Source organism: Leptopilina boulardi, unplaced genomic scaffold, assembly GCF_019393585.1.
Source record: "Leptopilina boulardi isolate dan_hultmark-lab unplaced genomic scaffold, ZJU_Lbou_2.1 LbouV2_169, whole genome shotgun sequence".
NCBI classification, from domain to species: Eukaryota; Metazoa; Arthropoda; class Insecta; order Hymenoptera; family Figitidae; genus Leptopilina; species Leptopilina boulardi.
The window spans coordinates 1,097,203-1,115,209 of record NW_026137717.1 but is presented as its reverse complement, the minus strand read 5'-3'; the positions used below and the strand labels follow the sequence as shown (position 1 = coordinate 1,115,209).

The 18,007-nt window shown below is 21.9% G+C and overlaps 7 protein-coding genes across 8 annotated transcripts in view; 1 reads left to right on the top strand and 6 right to left on the bottom strand.

Annotated features, from left to right (window-relative positions):
* The window catches only part of LOC127277519 (protein numb), a 101,828-nt gene that overhangs the window by 11,850 nt on the left and 71,971 nt on the right, over window positions 1-18,007 (top strand). The window contains exons 2-3 of one of the 2 annotated variants that reach the window (XM_051298711.1): window positions 7,650-7,711; window positions 14,512-14,560. The gene's annotated coding sequence lies outside the window, so the exon portion shown is untranslated. The remainder of the gene's footprint in view (window positions 1-7,649; window positions 7,712-14,511; window positions 14,561-18,007) is intronic. The other variant, XM_051298710.1, reaches the window with a different exon arrangement.
* On the bottom strand, window positions 823-3,494 carry LOC127277526 (proteoglycan 4-like). The gene is made up of 4 exons (XM_051298735.1): window positions 3,339-3,494; window positions 2,107-3,171; window positions 1,486-1,743; window positions 823-1,147 (listed from the first exon to the last, which is right to left on the bottom strand). Exons 1-4 carry the CDS (start codon window positions 3,381-3,383, stop codon window positions 938-940), a joined length of 1,578 nt encoding a protein of 525 aa, XP_051154692.1. The 5' UTR covers window positions 3,384-3,494; the 3' UTR covers window positions 823-937.
* Window positions 4,792-6,597, bottom strand: LOC127277545 (uncharacterized). The gene is made up of 4 exons (XM_051298759.1): window positions 6,451-6,597; window positions 6,065-6,292; window positions 5,483-5,740; window positions 4,792-5,103 (listed from the first exon to the last, which is right to left on the bottom strand). The coding sequence occupies exons 1-4, from the start codon at window positions 6,493-6,495 to the stop codon at window positions 4,888-4,890; spliced, it is 747 nt and encodes a 248-aa protein (XP_051154716.1). The 5' UTR covers window positions 6,496-6,597; the 3' UTR covers window positions 4,792-4,887.
* On the bottom strand, window positions 7,715-9,516 carry LOC127277547 (uncharacterized). The gene is made up of 5 exons (XM_051298761.1): window positions 9,409-9,516; window positions 9,167-9,306; window positions 8,643-8,739; window positions 8,278-8,511; window positions 7,715-8,040 (listed from the first exon to the last, which is right to left on the bottom strand). The coding sequence occupies exons 1-5, from the start codon at window positions 9,448-9,450 to the stop codon at window positions 7,834-7,836; spliced, it is 720 nt and encodes a 239-aa protein (XP_051154718.1). The 5' UTR covers window positions 9,451-9,516; the 3' UTR covers window positions 7,715-7,833.
* On the bottom strand, window positions 9,571-11,666 carry LOC127277550 (uncharacterized). Its single transcript, XM_051298764.1, has 4 exons — window positions 11,506-11,666; window positions 11,233-11,436; window positions 10,821-11,081; window positions 9,571-10,094 (listed from the first exon to the last, which is right to left on the bottom strand). Exons 1-4 carry the CDS (start codon window positions 11,548-11,550, stop codon window positions 9,897-9,899), a joined length of 708 nt encoding a protein of 235 aa, XP_051154721.1. The 5' UTR covers window positions 11,551-11,666; the 3' UTR covers window positions 9,571-9,896.
* LOC127277544 (protein PF3D7_1417600-like) lies at window positions 11,819-14,287 on the bottom strand. Its single transcript, XM_051298757.1, has 4 exons — window positions 14,157-14,287; window positions 13,792-14,022; window positions 12,282-12,557; window positions 11,819-12,187 (listed from the first exon to the last, which is right to left on the bottom strand). The coding sequence occupies exons 1-4, from the start codon at window positions 14,202-14,204 to the stop codon at window positions 11,975-11,977; spliced, it is 768 nt and encodes a 255-aa protein (XP_051154714.1). The 5' UTR covers window positions 14,205-14,287; the 3' UTR covers window positions 11,819-11,974.
* LOC127277548 (uncharacterized) lies at window positions 15,051-16,685 on the bottom strand. The gene is made up of 3 exons (XM_051298762.1): window positions 16,558-16,685; window positions 16,041-16,232; window positions 15,051-15,542 (listed from the first exon to the last, which is right to left on the bottom strand). Exons 1-3 carry the CDS (start codon window positions 16,600-16,602, stop codon window positions 15,066-15,068), a joined length of 714 nt encoding a protein of 237 aa, XP_051154719.1. The 5' UTR covers window positions 16,603-16,685; the 3' UTR covers window positions 15,051-15,065.

Sequence of the window (18,007 nt, the reverse complement as noted above, 5' to 3'; positions counted from 1 at the left end):
TTAAAAAAAAAATTTCTTTCAAAAATTTTTTTTTTATATTTTACTGAATTTCTCGTAAATTAGAAGTATAGTTTTAAAAATTTTTATGCCACTCTATTCTTTAATGCTTAAACTAGGTGCCACATGTATTTTTTTCGAATTTAATTAAAAAAAGTTTCAGTAGAATTTGACATTACCGACTGTCGGTATAGTAGATGTCCTTTTAAACCTTTTAACCTTCTTTAATGTTTAAACTAGGGGCACATGTATTTTTTTCGAATTTAGTTTAAAAAAGTTTAGGTAGAATTAGACATTACTGACTGTCGGTATAGTAGATGTTTTTTGAACTTCAAGATTCAGGTGTTATTTTTTTTACTTAGGTTCTGGTTTAAATGTTACAGCTATTTTATTCCAAATTTGATTATGCAAAAAAGGTAGAATTTGACATTACCGACTGCCGATGTTGTAGATATATTTTTTTACCTTTAAGATTCAGGTCTTTTTCGTTTTCTTAGGTTCTAAACTGAATGCTACAATTATTTTGTTGATTAGAAATTTAGTTCAAATTTGACATTACCGACTGTTGAAATAGAAATTTTGTTTAATTTTCAATATATTCATGTTGTCATTTTAATTTATTTTTAGAATTCCCACAAAAAAAAGAATTTTTTTTTCAATTTAAGTACCTATGAAATTTTTTTAAATCAGATTTCTGAATTACCGACACACGAATAAGTAGATTTCGGCATTATCTACCGTCGGTAAATTAGATTTTATATATATTTAAAAAAAATTTTTTTGTTATTAAGGTTTTGAAATGGATTTTGAAATTAACAGTCACTATTGTTATTTTTAAATATTTTTTTATTTTTATTAATTAGTATTATAATTATTATTGTTCATTTTTAAATTATAATATATATTTTCTACATAGAAAAAAATTTTTTTTTTCTTTCTATTATCCACTTCTTTTTATTTTGTTGTTTACACAAATTTTGAACTTCATAATTGTTTTATTTGGTGATTCAAAAAATAATTTTGTATTATCAATAACTGAACAGTATTTCAATTTTGGATAATAGTAAGCTGATTTTACAGTGAATTTCACAATTTCTGCATTCATCACAATTACTGTTCTTCTTACTTTTTTCCTTGCAACATTTGATACCTACAAAAAAACAAAAAAATTAAAAATTAATTAATTAAATATTAATAAAAAATTTTCTAAATTAATTAAAATTAATTTTCGAATTTTTAAAATTATTTAAAATTAATTTTCAAATTAATTTGCAAATTTTGAAAATGGTTAAAAATTAATTTTTGAATTTTGAAAATTATTTAAAATTAATTTAAAAATTTTGAAAATTATTTAAAATTTTTTTTAGAATTATAAAAATTAAATAAAAATTTTTAAATAGTTAATTAAAAAAAATAATTAAAAAAGTAACTTACATAAATGTTTAAAAATTTTTTTGGAAAAAAAAATTAACTAAAATTTTTACTCACTTGTGTGACACATTTTTTGTCTTGACCGCATTCATTGGCTGATGTGTTGGACAATTCTAACATACTTAAGATGGAATCACTCTTTTTTTGAATATTTTGAATAAAATCATTAATTGATTTTTGTACTGAATTAATGCAATTATTTACTGATCCAACGGCTTCAGAAACTTTTCTCTCAAAATCTAATACATAATTGTAACAGAATGATACATCAACACCTTGAGCAGCATCTGACAATTTTTGTGCTTCGTCTTGTACCTGTTTTTTTTTAAAGAGAAAATTATATTAAAATTATACTAAAAAAATTTTAATTTCGATATTTGATTTTGTAATGCAAAATTTTTAAATAAATAAATTAATTTATTAATTAAATGTATTTATTTAATTAATTATTTATTAATTAATTTCTTAATTTTGCATTTATTTAGAAAATATTGTGATAAAATATTAAATTTTCGACAAGTAGTACAAAAAAATGGAGCGTTGGTGGCGATGGCTTAGTTGGTTAGAGTTAGTCAATATTTCAAAAAAGGTCTGTGGCAGAAGGATCGATGTTCAATTCCCGGTGGGGGTGAATTTTTTTTTTTTTTTTTGCAAAAATTAGTGGATATTTGCACTTACTTTTTTCACTTCAGCTGTATATTTGTCTTCAGTTGATTTTTTTATTTTTTCACCATCTAATTGAAGTCTTCTTGTCATATTGATGACGGTTGTTTTTTTCTTCATTATCGTTGTCTTAGCATCGGCGACAATTTTTGCAATTTCTTCATTTTGTACAATTTCCACTGGTTTTTCAGTTTCGGGTTCAGGTGTTTCAGGTGCGACAGTTTCAGTTTCAACAGGTGCAGGTGTTTCAGGTTCAGGCGTTTCAGGCACAACAGGTGCAGGTGTTTCAGGTTCTGGTGTTTCAGGTACAACAGGTGCAGGTGTATCAGGTTTTGGTGTTTCAGGTGCAACAGTTTCGGTTTCAGGGGTTTCAGGCTCAACAGGTGCAGGTGTTTCAGGTACAACCGGTTCTGGTTCAGGTGTTTCAGGCACAACAGGGGCAGGTGTTTCAGGTGAAACAGGTTCAGGTTCAGGTGTTTCAGGCACAACAGGTGCAGGTGTTTCAGGTGCAACAGGTTCAGGTGTTTCAGGCACAACAGGTGCAGGTGTTTCAGGTTCTGGTGTTTCAGGCACAGCAGGTGCTACTGTTTCAGGTTCAGGTGTTTCAGGTGCAAAAGTTACCGTATCAGGGGTTTCAGGCTCAACAGGTGCAGGTGTTTCAGGTGCAACAGGTTCAGGTTCAGGTGTTTCAGGCACAACAGGTTCAGGTGTTTCAGGCGCAACAGGTTCAGGTTCAGGTGTTTCAGGCACAACAGGTGCAACAGGTTCAGGTTCAGGTGTTTCAGGCACAACAGGTTCAGGTGTTTCAGGTGCAACAGGTTCAGTTTCCGGTGTTTCAAACACAACCGGTTCAGATTCAGGTGTTTCAGGTTCTACCGTTTCACGTTCAGGTGTTTCAGGCTCAACAGGTACAGGTGCTTCAGGTGCTACCACTTCAGATTCAGATGTATCGGGCACAACAGGTTCAAGTGTTTCAGCTTCTACCGTTTCAGTTTCCCTTTTTGCACGCGCAACAATAGGTGCAGTACTTTTAAGCACAGGCTTTACATCTTCACGTTGAATGACAAACGCACTAACAGTCTAAAAAAAATTAATACCACTAATTAATAAAAAATAGTAAAAATTAATAATCCACTATAAAATTTTTTTTACTATTATTAAAAAAAAAAAAAAAAAATTTTTTCTACCCCTTTTGTTACAATAAAAAATAAAATTCAATAAACAAAAATTAATTTTTTTCTACTTACGCTGACCAGCACGAGTGCAAGAAGTAAATTTAGAATCTTCGACATCTTTTTCTCTACTTTACAATTTGTTGAAAAATCATATGCCTGACGGTATTTTATATGCCAACAAAAATGCAAAAAAAAATTTTTTTTTTGCCAAATGAAAAGAAATTTAGTCTTTAAATTTACATATAAAAAAAATTATCATTTCAATGATGCCATTGATTGGAAATAATAGATTTCTATTTGCAAATTATCTAGAATTTATTCATATGTTATTGTGTGTATTTTTTTTGTTAAAACGTAATGTTTTCTTTTAATGATCCACCAAAAAAAAAACCATCTGTATTTACTGAAGAAAGTTTCGTGATTGGCTGTTAGATTTTTGTTGTATGAACTTAATTAAACACAAGTGGCTGTGATGAAATATTTAGATTAAGGTTTTTTTTACTACTTCTGGAAGTAAAAGAGGAATAAAAAAAATAATAATAATTGTGTTAAATGAGGAAAAATTTTCATTTTTGAATTGTAAATAAGATAATGTGTGATTATTAATTATAGGAATAATTATCATTGAAATTGTTTCTTATTATTATTATTATTTTTTAACCATTTTGGATTTGGAATTTTTAAAAAATTTTTAAAATAAGGATTTACAATTTTTTTTTATTATTTTTTTTTTAAATTAAAACTTTTATGTTAAATTAAAAAAAATAATAAAAAAGTAATCTTATAAGTTAAGTTAAACAAAAAAATAGTAATGAAAAAGTAACTTTTGCAAATAAATTAAAAAAATAAATATAAAAGAAAGTAGGTTCGATAGCCGCGGTCGTTAAAGCGCTTCAGGTTAGCTCTAAGATTAGGCCAAGTGTTGGGGTTCGATCCCTGTTGGGTTCAAATTTTTATTTAACTCTCGGAGTTTAATTTAAAACGTGAATTCGTATTGAGTCTTATAATAATAATAAAAAACAATAATAACCATAAATAAATAATTAAATAAAATAAAAAAAAGTTAAAATAATATTAAAAATAATAATACCAAAGTAAAATCTCAAGTTAAATTAAAAAAAAATAATAAAAAAGTAACCTCACAAAAATTATAAAAAAGTCACCTCATTCTAGTATAATTTGAAAAATATAGGAAAGTAACCTCAAAAAAATAAAGAATACCTATTTCTAGTTATAATTAAAAAAGAAAAAAAAATTAACCTTTAAGTTAAATTTAATAAAATAAAAAATTTAACTCACTGCAAATAAATAAATAAAAATAGTAAAAAAATTACCAATTTTCAAGTGAAATTAAAATTATAAATAAAAAAAGTAACATCTCAAGTTAAATAAACAAAAAATGAAATTTATAAAAAAGTATTAAAATTTTAAGACAATTCAAAAATATAGTTAAAAATAATTTTAAAAATAAACTTTTTCATTAAGGAAAGGATTTAGGTAATTGAAAAAAAGATTTAAAATCGAATTATAATTTTAAAAATTATTTTTCTTTATTTATTTTATTTATTTACACAATTTAAAAGTTTTTTGAAAAAATTGCAAAAACATTTTTTTTTAATTCTCATTGTTTTTTTGCTTCTTTTATCTTGGCACGAACGCACAATCTTACTTTATGAACAGGATAACCAGGTACTTGTAACCATAATTTAAAATCATCAATAGCAGGGCAGAATTTTAATTTTAAACTATAGTAAATTGATTTTAATTTAAACATTCGAATTTCCGAATTTATTTCACTATTTGTATCCTTGAATATTTTAAATGCCGTTTCTTTAACCTAAAAAAAAGTTGTCAAATTTTATATTATTTATATAAAAAAGAAAAAAATATTAAGAAAATAAAAAATTTTTATTTAATAATTTAAAAAAATTAAAAAAACTAACAAAAATATATTGAAAAATTAAAAAACATACAAAAATATTTTCAAAAATTAAAAAAACATACAAAAATATATTCAAAAATTTAAAAAAATAAATATTTAAAAAATTAAAAAAAATATAAAAATAAATATTTAAAAAAATAAAAAAACATACAAAAATATTTTAAAAGCTATAAAAAATATTTTAAAAAATGTAAAAATTATTTTTATAAATTTAAAATAATGTAAAAAAGTATTTTTTTAAATATTTAAAAATTATAAAAGATGAAAAACGGACCTTCGTTCTGCATTCTTTACTATCACAATTTTTTTCTAATGAAAACATAGCAATTAACACATTATCGTCAATAAATTTGCATTTTCGATCAATATTTTCAATAAAATTATCAACAGATTCAATTGTTGAATCGACGCATTCATTAACTTTTACAATTGCATTAGCAACAGCATTTTCATAATTTTCCACATATTTATGACATTCTTGAACATCTATTCCTTTTGCAGTGTTCATCCAGGCTTTTGACATTTCTGTAACCTAGTATTGCATTTGTAGAAAAAAATTTTTTTTTTCATTATTTTGTTTTAGCTCAATTGGTAAGAGCGAGTTAATGCGTCAAAAGAGAGACACAGCGGAATGAGATTTGAGTTCGAATCTCAGTGGTGTTGGAATTTTTTTTTTCATCAAAATAAAAAAAAATAATTTTTCAAATTGAATTAAAACAAAAAATAATAATTAGTAAAGTAATATTTCAAATTATAAATTTAAAAAAAAATTGTTTTAAACCTTTTGAATTAAGTTATAAATTTTTTTTTCTTTTTGAAAATGTTTTGAAATAAAAAAAAATATATATATATTTACCCATTTTTTTTGCTTAGCATGATACTCTTTAGTTGAATTTTTTATTTTTCCTCCATCTTTTTTATAACTTTCGGTTAATCTTAAAACTTCGCTCTTTGCTTTTTCTTGTACTTCATTGGCGCGATCAAAAATTGCTTTAGATTCCACTTCATGCGTCGCTTCATTTTCTTCTTTTTTAGTTTGAGATTCTTCAGATGTTGTTGCTAAAGTTTCATTTGCACTCACAGCCTTTGGTAAATAAAATTAATAATATAATTAAAAATATAAAAAAATATAGAATAAAAATATAATAATAAAATTAATAGTAATAATAATAATAGTAAAATAAATAAAAGTAAACAAATAAAAACAAAAAAAAAGTTATAATAGAAAAAAATGATACTTACGCTAAATAAAACGAGAGCAGAAAGTAAAAATACAATTTTCCTCATGATAATTATAATAATGAGTTCAAAATTTTTTTTTATTTTTATATACAAAACGTTTTATATTATGCAAAATAATAGTTATAAAAAGATATCTACGAAATGCACTAAAATTAATACAAAAAAAATTTGCAATGAAAAGAAAAAAATTATCATTACAATAAATATTTTACATATTAAAGGGAGAAATGTTAATATTTTTTTATATTGGCTTATTTTACGATTCAAAAAAAAACATCTGTATTGACTGAGAGAAATTTTAATAAAAATGTATTTACAATTGCAATTTTTTTCTAATTATCTATTCTTTAAAAAATGGAACACAATTAAGGAAACATGATTTTATTTTTGTTTGATAAAATTAACTGTGTAATATCGCACATTTTGTTGTGGAATTTATAATTTTTATCTTTTATTGCTTTCGAAATAAATTTAAATATATATTATTAATGGAGGAAATCCCCTATTTGATTGGTTTAAAAATAGATAAAATTTTATTTGTGGATTTTTATTAATAAATAAATTTTTATTTTCGTATTTTTATTATTAAAAAAAAATAAAATTTTTTTTTGTATTTTTATATATTAATAAAAAAAAATTTTTATTTTTTTTATTTATTAACAGTTTTTTTTTATTTTATTACAAGCTGCAACGTTATATATATTCAGTTACGATTTATCTTAATAAGAATCACCTTTTCTTCTTTAATTTTTAACCTCTTGATGCTCGGACATTATTTGAATGAATGAGCCGTATATGTGATAATGGCTCTGTATTTATAGTGTCCTTGCCTCATGAAACTCGTTCGCTATTGGCTTCGCGCGCCAAGAGTGGGGGAAGTCGAGTTTGCGCAGTGTTTCTAAATGCGCATGACTCATTAAACTCGTGCAAAAAGTAGCGCGCGTTAATTTAAAATTATTTAATCACTATACTCAAACATTTTAATTTCAATAAAAAAATTAAAATTTATATATATATATATTAAAAAGAAAGGAATATATACTTATAATATATTTCTTAAAAAGAATTTAATTTGTTTAATTTTAAATACGATAAAATCTAAAAATATATATAGTTAAAAAAAGGACTTTTTTAAAAAAATGGTTTTATAATTTATTATAAACAGAGATAATAACAACTATTAATTTTTTTTGTTACAGATTTTCGATTACAAAGCGGAATTGTTGTTTGGAAATTTGTAAACATCAAATTAAAAATGCAGGTATGTGGTAAAATTGATTAAAAATTATTTATTTTAATTATTTTATTATTATTATTATATTGTTATTATTGTTAAAAATTATAATTTTTTATAATTATTTATTTGCAATTATTTAAATATTGTTACAAATAAATTTCCAAATTTGATTTAAAATCCATTGTTATTTTACATTCTCTTTCTAAATGTGCTCTAAATTCCGGAATTTTTGGCATCCAAAAATTATGATAAAATTTTCGAAAGCAGTCTTGATTGATACAAGTCGACATACAATTTCGAAAACCATGTGATATGTACAAACACTGTATATAATTTTCTTTCTTTTTATGAGCCTGAAAATGTAAAAAATATTATTTTTTATTTTAATTTTAAAAAAAATTTTTTTTTTATTTTATTTTCTTTTTTAATTTTATTTATATTTATTTTGTTTCTAACTTTTTATTTTTGTTTTTTTTTAATATTTTTATTTTATGCTAAAATAATTTATTTTTTTTAATTTGTTTAATTTATTTATTCAAATAGAAAAAATTTTCATTTAATTAATATACAAAAAATATATTTTGACAAACCTCGTTTATGCAAACATCAGTTTCGTTTTTCTGACATTCTTTAGCCTTTAGTAATTCTATTCTAATATTATTAATATTGTCCCGATAAAACTGATCAAATTGATCTTCTATTAATTTAATACCATATTTTTTCTCATCCAAACATTTGGTATAATTTGTGAATGCTATTCTTCTTCTTAATCTCAATATATCAAGACAATTCTTTTTACATTTATTTCCATAGTCCGAAGTTATCTGCATAAAAAAATAATTATACTCTAAAAAATTTATTTTTTATTTATTTATATATGAACTATAAATAAATAAATATAAAAAAATATATAAATAAATAATAATAATAATAATAAATAAAAATAAATACACACTTGATTCAATTCATTCTCAATCCAATCTGACGTTTCCTTTACCATATCTCTAAGATTTTCATTTAAAACGTCTTGATAAGTCGGACCACCATTTGGGCTGAAATAAAATTTTAAAAAAATATTATTAAATTTTATTACCTATATTATTTCATTTTTAATATAAAATTTAATTTTTATTAACTATAATATGATAGTAAAAAAGTAACATTAAAAGGATAATTTAAAAAAATAACCTCTCTAGTTAAATTATTTTTTTTTAAATTTCTTTACTTATTAATTAATCTACTAATTTTTTTGCTTTTCTAACATTTTCTATCGATAGAATAAAATATATTTATGCTACATTTTTGATAACTGAAAGAAATATTGAACGTTAGTTTCGATAGCTCAATTGGTTAGAACGAGTCAATGTGACGAAAGAGCGACAGCGGAAAGAGATTCAAGTTCAAATCTCGGTGGGAGTAATTTTTTTTTTTTTTAATTCTTTTGTATAAAAAAAATTTTAGATTGTCATGAAAGATTACTTCATTTGTTTGATGCTAATTGCAGATACCGTTTCAGATACAGTTTTGAAATAAGATAAATCTTTAATTGCGTTCATCAAAAAACTATGCCAATCAAGTCCCAGCAATTTATTTATATAATCATCATTAGCATAGTTACTCTAAAACAGAAATTAATTCAATTTTAAATTAAAATTCATAAAAAAAATGCAGAAAAAATTTTATTGTATGAAAATGATTAAATAAAAATTTTGAATACTTACAGCAATAAATTGTGTAATACAAAAAAATAAAACTAATTTCATTTTTTTTTTTTATTAATCAAATTCTAAATGACAGTAACTAACAATTCTATTGGTGTTAATGTTATTTATACTTACATTTTATTTACACAATTGTAAAAAAAATTTAAATAATAACAGAAGTAGTATTTAAATATTTATTGAGTTACACAATATATACTTGAAAAAAGTATTGTTTAAAAATAATTTCTCTATAATATAATATTCAATTTTTTTGCCTCGAAATATATATATTTTTTTTATCGATTTGTTTAAATATATGTTTTAATTTAAAAATTCAAATAACCTAATTTATTTATTGAAAATGGAAATATTTTAATTATCTATTTTTGAATTTAGAAAAATTTTCTTAAGAGAAAAAATTAAAACCTAAAATATTTTTATGAAAAGTAATTTTTATATTACATAAATTGAAAAAAAAATTTTATTTTATTTTCTTGTAATTATTTTTATGACAAATCTTCAATTCTGTCATCAACAAGACATGAATGAACTTGATTCACAATAGTGGTACTATCTTTTATTGAAATTGAACAAAGTGTTGGTAAGCGATTGTAAGTTTCGATGTAAGAATTTCTGTATAATGTTTTTTTTATTGGAACAGAGGATTTATACCAATATTCCAATTGCTCTGTGTCATCAAGAATCTGAAACAATAAATAAATAAATAATTAATTAAATATGAAGAAAAATAAAAAAAATTGTGTGAATTAGTAATACTAAAATAATTTCAAAATTAATTTACGTAAAAAAATAGAAAAAAATATAAAACAAAGTTGTATTAACTAGTAAAAATAAAATAATCTCGAAGTTAACATAGATAAAAATAAAAAAAAATTTTAATTAAAAAAAAAAACAAAAAAAATTATAAAACAAAAAAAATTTTTAAAAACAAAAAAAAATTGCTTTAACTAGTAATTGTAAAATAATCTCAAAGTTAACATACATAAAAAATTTTTAAAAAATTAAAAAAAAATTAAAAATTTAAAAAAACAATGCATACAAAAAAAATAACTAGTAATACTAAATATTAAAAAATAAAAAAAAATTATTAAAATTAAAAAAAAATATTAAAAAATAAAAAAAAATTATTAAAATTTAAAAAAATATATTAAAAAATAAAAAAAAATTATTAAAATTAAAAAAAAATATTAAAAAATAAAAAAAAATTGTTTTAACTAGTAATACTAAAATAATCTCAAAGTTAACATATATAAAAATTTAAAAAAATTTTTAAAAATGAAAAAAATCAAATAAAAATTTGCTTTAACTATAGTAATACTTAAATAATCCTAAAGTTAACATATATTTAAAATTTTTGAAAATTTTTTTTAAATTTAATAAACTAAAAGAACTTTTTTTTTAACACAAACCTTGTTAAGACAAGTCCCACTGCCTAATGCAGAATAATCATTTTTTGAGTCACGCACACAAATTGTCGCTTCCACATGAATTTTATTTATTTGTTCTAAAATCGTATTTAAACTGTAATTAACATATTGAATAGTAATCTCATGAAGTTTATTTAATCCTTTTAAACAAGTGGAATATTCATTTAATTCATTAGGTATTTCTTTTTCAATAATATCTGTTAATTTTGCACAATCTTCAAAATGTGAAGTTTGATATTTTACCTATAAAATGAAGAAATGAAAAAAAAATTCTTACTTGAATATTAATTTGGTTTAAAAAAATTACATCTCAATTTATTATTATTATTAATATTATAATTTCTTTTTATTATTATTATTATTATTATTATTATTATTATTATATTTTTATTACCTCTTCTATTATTTTAGTATATTGATTATTTGCTAATTTAAATTTACGATTTATTCCCTCTTCAAGTTCTAATTTATTTTTACCAATTTCTTCATTTAATTCATTCTTTGCTTCATCAAACTTTTGTATAACTCTTTCTAATTTTGAAAATGAATCATTTTTCAATTTTTTTATTTGTTCCTCAACTGATTTTCCATAAATAGACTGAAAATTAATTTTATTGTTAAACTGCATTAATTTTTTTTTTTATAATAATTTAAAATTTTAACTCACACTGATGAAAAAAGTTGCACACAAAAAAAGAATTAGTCTTGTCATAATTTTGTTTCTTTTTTTTATACTTTAGACAATTATCAGTTAAATCTTATGTTAGAAGAAAAAAAATTGAATCTTACGTTTTTATATCAAACTTCTATACTATAATCATCATAGTTTGGTAAATAAATATTTGAAAGAAAAAAAAATTGAACAATTTATATCATATTTCCGTGTTAGAAAAAAAAAAAATTAAATTTATAAATAGGTACAATTGAATTTTTTTTTATTGTAAAAATATTTATTTAATGTATGATAAGGTGATAAAAATTTTGACATATGACAATAATAGACAATTATATTGCAATACGAACATTAATTACATCATATTTTTAATAATCTTCAGTTTGGTTTTAAAATTATTATTATTATTATTATTATCATTATTATTAATATTATTTTAAAATTACATTTAATTAATTATTTCTCATTTCATTTGATTTTTTTTATTAATTTTTATGCACTCGTCAATTTTATCAATGACATTGTTAGAATCGTCTTCAAGTTTCAATACGCCTTCACCTGCAGTGCATAATATCAATTTTGTAAAAAACCGATTAAAATTCAATTTAAAATTTTCTAAACGCACATGTAAATTTTTAACAATTTCTTTTGCTGCCACAATTTCATTATCAGCCACCTGTGTGTGTGTGTGTAATAATTTATTTAATTATTAAATGTTAATTAAATAATTAATTTAAAAAAAAAAGTTAAAAATAGAAAATATTACTAACCATATTAGAACAAGCTAATGCATTTTTAGATGATGTAAATTTATTGTTATATTTTAAACAATTTTCAGCTGTATTTTTTAAATTTGTCAAATATTTTACAGCATTGTTATAGTTATTTTTAATTTTTGTCATATAATAATTAATATTCTTTAATTTATAATTGATACAAGTTGATAATTCACTGCGTGCTTTGAGAACGATTTCGTTAAAATTATATTCAATATCATTGCATTCTTTTATATTGTATTTGTTTGCCAATTGAATGTAGCGATTAACCTGAAATTATTAGAAAAAATGGGAAATTATTTTTTATTTAAAAAAAAAATTAATAACAGATTCGTAAACACCAAACCCAAAAATCCCCTGGATTATGAATTTCAAGCGAATTTGATCAATTTTTATAAAATTGTGCCGCCATATTGGATCCGCCATTTTGTTTTTTGAAAAAATAATATCAGATTCGTAATCAGCAACCCCAAAAACCCCTGACTAATGATTTTCAAGCGAATTTGATCAATTTTTATAAAATTGTGCCACCATATTGGATCCGCCATTTTGTTTTTTGAAAAACTAATATCAAATTTGTAATCAGCGACCCCAAAAACCTCTTAGTAATGAGTTTCAAACGAATTTAATCAAATTTTACCAAATTCTGCCGCCATAGTGGATCCACCATTTTGTTTTTTGAAAAACTATTGCCTGATTCGTAATCAGCGACCCCAGAAACCCCCGAGTAATGAGTTTCAAATGAATTTAAGCAAATTTTACAAAATTGTGCCGCCATATTGGATCCGCCATTTTGTTTTTCAAAAAACTGACATCGGATTCGTAATCAGCGACCCCGAAAACCCCCGAGTAACAAATTTCATATCATATTAACAAACTATAGCAGCACTAGTAACTTTTTGAAAATTTTCAAGGTCATTGTTTCAGTCATGTTGGTCCGCCATTGTGAATTTTGAAAATCTGATGTCTGATTTTCATTCAGTGACCTTGATAACTTTGAAAAGTGGACAATGATGCTCTTGGACATTTATATGAATTGAAACTTGTTACTCGGGGGTTTTTGGGGTCGCTGATTACGAATTCGGTGTTAGTTTTTCAAAAAAACAAAATGGCTTATCAAATATGGCGGATAATTTTTAAAAATTCATCCAATTTTTTTTTAAAACTTGTTACTCGGGGGTTTTTGGGGTCGCTGATTACGAATTCGGTGTTAGTTTTTCAAAAAAACAAAATGGCTTATCAAATATGGCGGATAATTTTTAAAAATTCATCCAATTTTTTTTTAAAACTTATTACTAGGGGGTTTTTGGGGTCGCTGATTACGAATCCGGTATTAGTTTTTGAATATAAAAATTAACAAATCCAATATGATGATACATTTTTATAAAAATTGATCAAATTTTATTTAATTGTACAAAATTAAATAAAATTAAAAGATAATTAATATAATATTTTCTAATTATTAATAGTTATGAGAGATTTTTTAAAATAATTCTATACTCACTTCAATTCGTTTAGCAATAGTACGATTAGACAAATTTTGCTTGAAATTTTGAGCAGCTATTTTAATATTATAATTTTTGTTTTCTAATATTTTTTCAATTTTATTAAAATAATTCACAACTTCTGTTAATTCATTATTGACATTGTCAATAATATTTGTAAATTTTCCCTCTGTATTTGATGATATTTTTTGTTCATCGATTTCCATCTCAATTTCTTTTGTAAATACATTCTAAATCAGAAATTAAATTTTTTTTAACTTTTGTTAATTGAAAAATTTTTATAAAAAAATTATTTTTATTTTTTATTATTTTATTATTAAAAATTAAAAGAAAGAAAAATTAATTAATAAATTATTTAACTTACCCCTGCCAATAATAGAGCACAAAGGAAAAAATTAATTTTTGTTGTCATGTTTTTATAAATGTTTCTAAATTTCAAATAATAGTAAATACACGATTGTTTTCACTTTTTATATCAAAATTCCATCTATCATGTGATTAATTTAAAATTAGGCCTATAGGTATATATATCTTTAATTTTATTGCACATAAGCACTTGTGTCAATTGACAATAAAAAATTTTATAATTACGATAATAAAATAATAAAAAAAAAATAATAAAATTGTGAATTAGAAAAAAATTATAAGGAAAATAATTAAATATCAAAATTTTTCAAAAAACAAACATTATTTATTTATTTTTATTTATTTTGTTACAGGATGCAATTTTTTATTCACAATTATTACAACTTCCAATGGAATTCCCAGGTTCGTGCAAAATTATAAAAAATTATAATTAATTTTTTTTTGTAATTTTTCATTGAAATAATTTTTATTATACTTTTTCAAAAATTTTTTTTTTATTAAAAGAGGTGAAATAAGGTAAAAATACAAAAAAATTTCCCCCTCCCTGTTGAATTTTTCGAGAAAAAAATTCTGATTCTTTTTTTTCTAGATAAAATTTAGAAAAAATTTCTAGTTGAATAATTTTATTCTAATCTTCAGGTGTTTTTTTTAATCAAACGAATGACGTCAATAAAAAAGAAAAATATTTTAACAGTAATAATAATAATTTGAAATTAGAAAAAAATTAAATGAAAACAAATTTTTTTTAATTAAAAAAAATGTTTAAAATATTTTAATAATTAATATTAATTATTGAAATTTATTTAATTAATAATTAAAATTAATTTATTTAATAATTAATTTCATTAATAAAATTAATAATTTAATTAATTATTAAAATTTATTTAATTAATAATTAAAAAAAAAATTATTTCAATTTTACATATTCTGACAATTCTTTTTTGATTTTAATACAACCCTTGACATCGTTAACAACATGCAACGATCTTTCATTGAAAAAATGAATTTCTTTTAATTGATGACAAATTTCTGATTTCGTCAATAATTGCGTTATACTGAAAACAGTATCTCCTATTTTTTTGCTGAAAAATGAAAGTTGTGCCCCTATAAACGTCGAAAAATGATCGAGAGACGAGCCAAGAAAATTCTTACTGTCAATAAATTGAGTTTTTAAATTAATTAAATTTCTAAGAAAAGAAATATAATTATTTTTCAATTCTCGAGTTTTATTTTCGGCAATATGAATAAAATTCTCATTCATACAACTCCCGAATTTTTCCACAGCCTCCCATTTTGTTTCATCATAATTTAATTTCATTAATAAACATTCACCAATAGTGTAATTACTTTCCTCCTCTAGTGCAATTGAAATTTCATTCCACACCTAACGGAAAATAAAATTTAATAATTAAAAAATTTTTTTTGCTAATTATTTGATTAATTTAAAAAAAATTAATTAGAGATGTATGAAGTAATATTTATTTAAAAGAAATATTAATTAATATTAATATGTAAAAAATTATTAAGGAAATAATTAAAAAAATAATTACAAATATTAATTAAATAATAAAAACATTAATTAAATAATAAAAAAAAATAGCACAGGAGCAATGCGTCCGCCTGCTTGACTGCGGGCAGACTGCGAGCCAGGCAAGCGAGCGTGGGGATTATATACTGAGTCAGAGAGAGTGGTGGGGGAAGCGCAAAGCAGTGTGCGCGCCAGGCATGAGTGGAGAGACGCGTAGCACGTTACTCTCTAGTACCCCACGAAATAAATTGTACAAAGCGGTAGTAATTCCAAGAATAAATCATAAAAAAAATTAACAACTTTAAAAAATATTAATTAAATAATTATTTTAAAAGATAAAAGAAAAATAATCACCGAGCTTCTTATGGGAAAATATTTTTCATGAAGTTGATAATCAAAATTCGTTATTTGCAATTTGAAGTCTCCAATATTGGTATCTGCTAAATTTTCAGCTTCATGTAATACTTCAATGCCACTACTTAATGCTTCATTAACAATTTTCCAAGCTTGCAATTTTATTCCAGTACTATTTTCATTGCCAACAACCTTAAGAAATAAATTAAATATATTTTTTTATTTATTAAAATTTAAATTTAAAAATATTATTACAGTAAAATAGTAAACAATTTTTTTATTAAAAAAAATATATAAATTTTTTATTATAAAAAAGAGATAAAAATGTTTTATTATAAAAAGAAATATAAAAATTTTTTTATTACAAAAAGAAATTTTTTGTAAATGTAAAAAGTATATTTTTAAAAAAATTTTTTTAATTTGAAAACGTAAAAATGAATTAATAATTATATATAGTGAAATAAAATATTTATTAGAAATAATAAATTTTGAAAATTTAAAAAAAAATGATGCTTACCCCTGAAAAGAAAATGGCACCAATGAAAAATATAAATTTCAACATCTTGTTTCAGTTTTTCTCGTAACTTAATGTAATATATAAAAAAAATTTGACTTTTTATATAAAAAAAAATTTCTCATTAAAATAAGATTAGTGTAAATGGAAATTTTTTTTTAAACACTGGACAATTGTGTCAATTAAAATTAACATTTTTTTCTTTCTAATACGCAAAAAAATTAAATAATGTAAATGGTTATTAAACATAAATAAATTTGTTTTTCCATTGTTCAATATTATAATTTTACTTGCCTAGACGAAAAATGTTAAATAAACACATATTTGCAAATTATGTTTTATGAAAGTATAATTTATTTCTATTCTGATAAAGAAAAAAATGGCACGTGTTATAATATATATTCAAATTTTTAATTTAAAAAAATGTAATAAATTAATTAAATTTTCAAAAAATTTTTTTTATAAGAAATAATTTATTAAAAACATGTAAAAAAATATTTTACATTACATTTTTTATTTAGTTTTTATATTAACAGTCGGTAACTGTTTGGTCGGTAATGCAGATTTCTACATTGATAAGAGTGGGTAAAGTATAGCCTATATTATCAGTAGTCAGTAAAACACAAACATATCCCGACTATTCTGTCGATAAGGTAGAAAACAGATTTTACCTTCTGTTGATAAGGTAGGGATCTACATTAACAGCAGTAGGTAAAACAGAAGCCTACATTATTAATAAGGTAGGAAACGAATTTTTCCTGTTGGTAAGGTAGGGATCTATATTACCGATATGAAGAGAATGTTTAGAAAAAAGTATAAAGATGATTGATATTGACAAAAAGGATCGGAGGGAAGAAAAATAAAATGGTTCTTTAAAAATAATATTTTTTTGTAAATATTTATTTATTTCTTTTAAAATACTATTAAATACAATTTTTTATTTTCTTGTAAAATATAATTTGAAAAAATAAATTATTATTTAATCAATAAAAAATGGAAATAAATTTTCAAACCCTAGATGATTTGTAATGTGTACGGAAGGAACCATTTTTTATTTCTTTATATTTTTTTATAAAAAAATTTTCAATTTCACGTATTTCTTTCCAAATAGTTTTTCTTATTTCAGTAAAAGTAAAAGAAACAGTAGTGATAAAATTAAATGTATTTTCTTTTTCCTCAGTTTGTGTTCCAACATCTTCGGCAATTATTGTCATCTTTAATTAATAAATGAAAAAAAATATGTTAAAAGATTAAAATAACGTAAATGAAAATTTGAAAAATTAATTATTTTAATATTAGTATTAAAAAATAAAATTTTTGATAAATTAAATTACAATTTTACTTACCAATGACAAAATTAAAGTAAAAAGAAGAAATATTAATTTTGACATAATTTTTTCAAATTGAAAATTTTTTGTACAATGGAGAGAAGGAAGAAAAATTCGTTTTTTAT

Bases quoted from the DNA above. Each gene is read 5' to 3' on its own strand.
- LOC127277548 (XM_051298762.1), bottom strand. From the start codon at position 16,602: ATGTTGAAATTTATATTTTTCATTGGTGCCATTTTCTTTTCAGGG. The intron at 16,233-16,557 runs GTAAGCATCATT...TTATTTCTTAAG, and splicing joins GTGCCATTTTCTTTTCAGGG to GTTGTTGGCAATGAAAATAG. The intron at 15,543-16,040 runs GTGATTATTTTT...ATTTTCCGTTAG, and splicing joins ATTTTCCCATAAGAAGCTCG to GTGTGGAATGAAATTTCAAT.
- LOC127277526 (XM_051298735.1), bottom strand. From the start codon at position 3,383: ATGTCGAAGATTCTAAATTTACTTCTTGCACTCGTGCTGGTCAGC. The intron at 1,744-2,106 runs GTAAGTGCAAAT...AAAAAAAAACAG, and splicing joins ATACAGCTGAAGTGAAAAAA to GTACAAGACGAAGCACAAAA. The intron at 1,148-1,485 runs GTGAGTAAAAAT...GTTTTTTTGTAG, and splicing joins ACAAAAAATGTGTCACACAA to GTATCAAATGTTGCAAGGAA.
- LOC127277550 (XM_051298764.1), bottom strand. From the start codon at position 11,550: ATGACAAGACTAATTCTTTTTTTGTGTGCAACTTTTTTCATCAGT. The intron at 11,437-11,505 runs GTGAGTTAAAAT...ATTAATTTTCAG, and splicing joins GTGCAACTTTTTTCATCAGT to TCTATTTATGGAAAATCAGT. The intron at 10,095-10,820 runs GTTTGTGTTAAA...TTATTGTTTCAG, and splicing joins GTGGGACTTGTCTTAACAAG to ATTCTTGATGACACAGAGCA.
- LOC127277547 (XM_051298761.1), bottom strand. From the start codon at position 9,450: ATGAAATTAGTTTTATTTTTTTGTATTACACAATTTATTGCT. The intron at 8,740-9,166 runs GTAATCTTTCAT...ATTTTATTTCAG, and splicing joins ATTAGCATCAAACAAATGAA to CCCAAATGGTGGTCCGACTT. The intron at 8,512-8,642 runs GTGTGTATTTAT...TTTTTTATGCAG, and splicing joins TTGAGAATGAATTGAATCAA to ATAACTTCGGACTATGGAAA.
- LOC127277545 (XM_051298759.1), bottom strand. From the start codon at position 6,495: ATGAGGAAAATTGTATTTTTACTTTCTGCTCTCGTTTTATTTAGC. The intron at 6,293-6,450 runs GTAAGTATCATT...TATTTACCAAAG, and splicing joins CTGCTCTCGTTTTATTTAGC to GCTGTGAGTGCAAATGAAAC. The intron at 5,104-5,482 runs GTCCGTTTTTCA...ACTTTTTTTTAG, and splicing joins GTAAAGAATGCAGAACGAAG to GTTAAAGAAACGGCATTTAA.
- LOC127277544 (XM_051298757.1), bottom strand. From the start codon at position 14,204: ATGACAACAAAAATTAATTTTTTCCTTTGTGCTCTATTATTGGCAGGG. The intron at 14,023-14,156 runs GTAAGTTAAATA...TTTCTGATTTAG, and splicing joins GTGCTCTATTATTGGCAGGG to AATGTATTTACAAAAGAAAT. The intron at 12,558-13,791 runs GTGAGTATAGAA...TAATAATTTCAG, and splicing joins CTATTGCTAAACGAATTGAA to GTTAATCGCTACATTCAATT.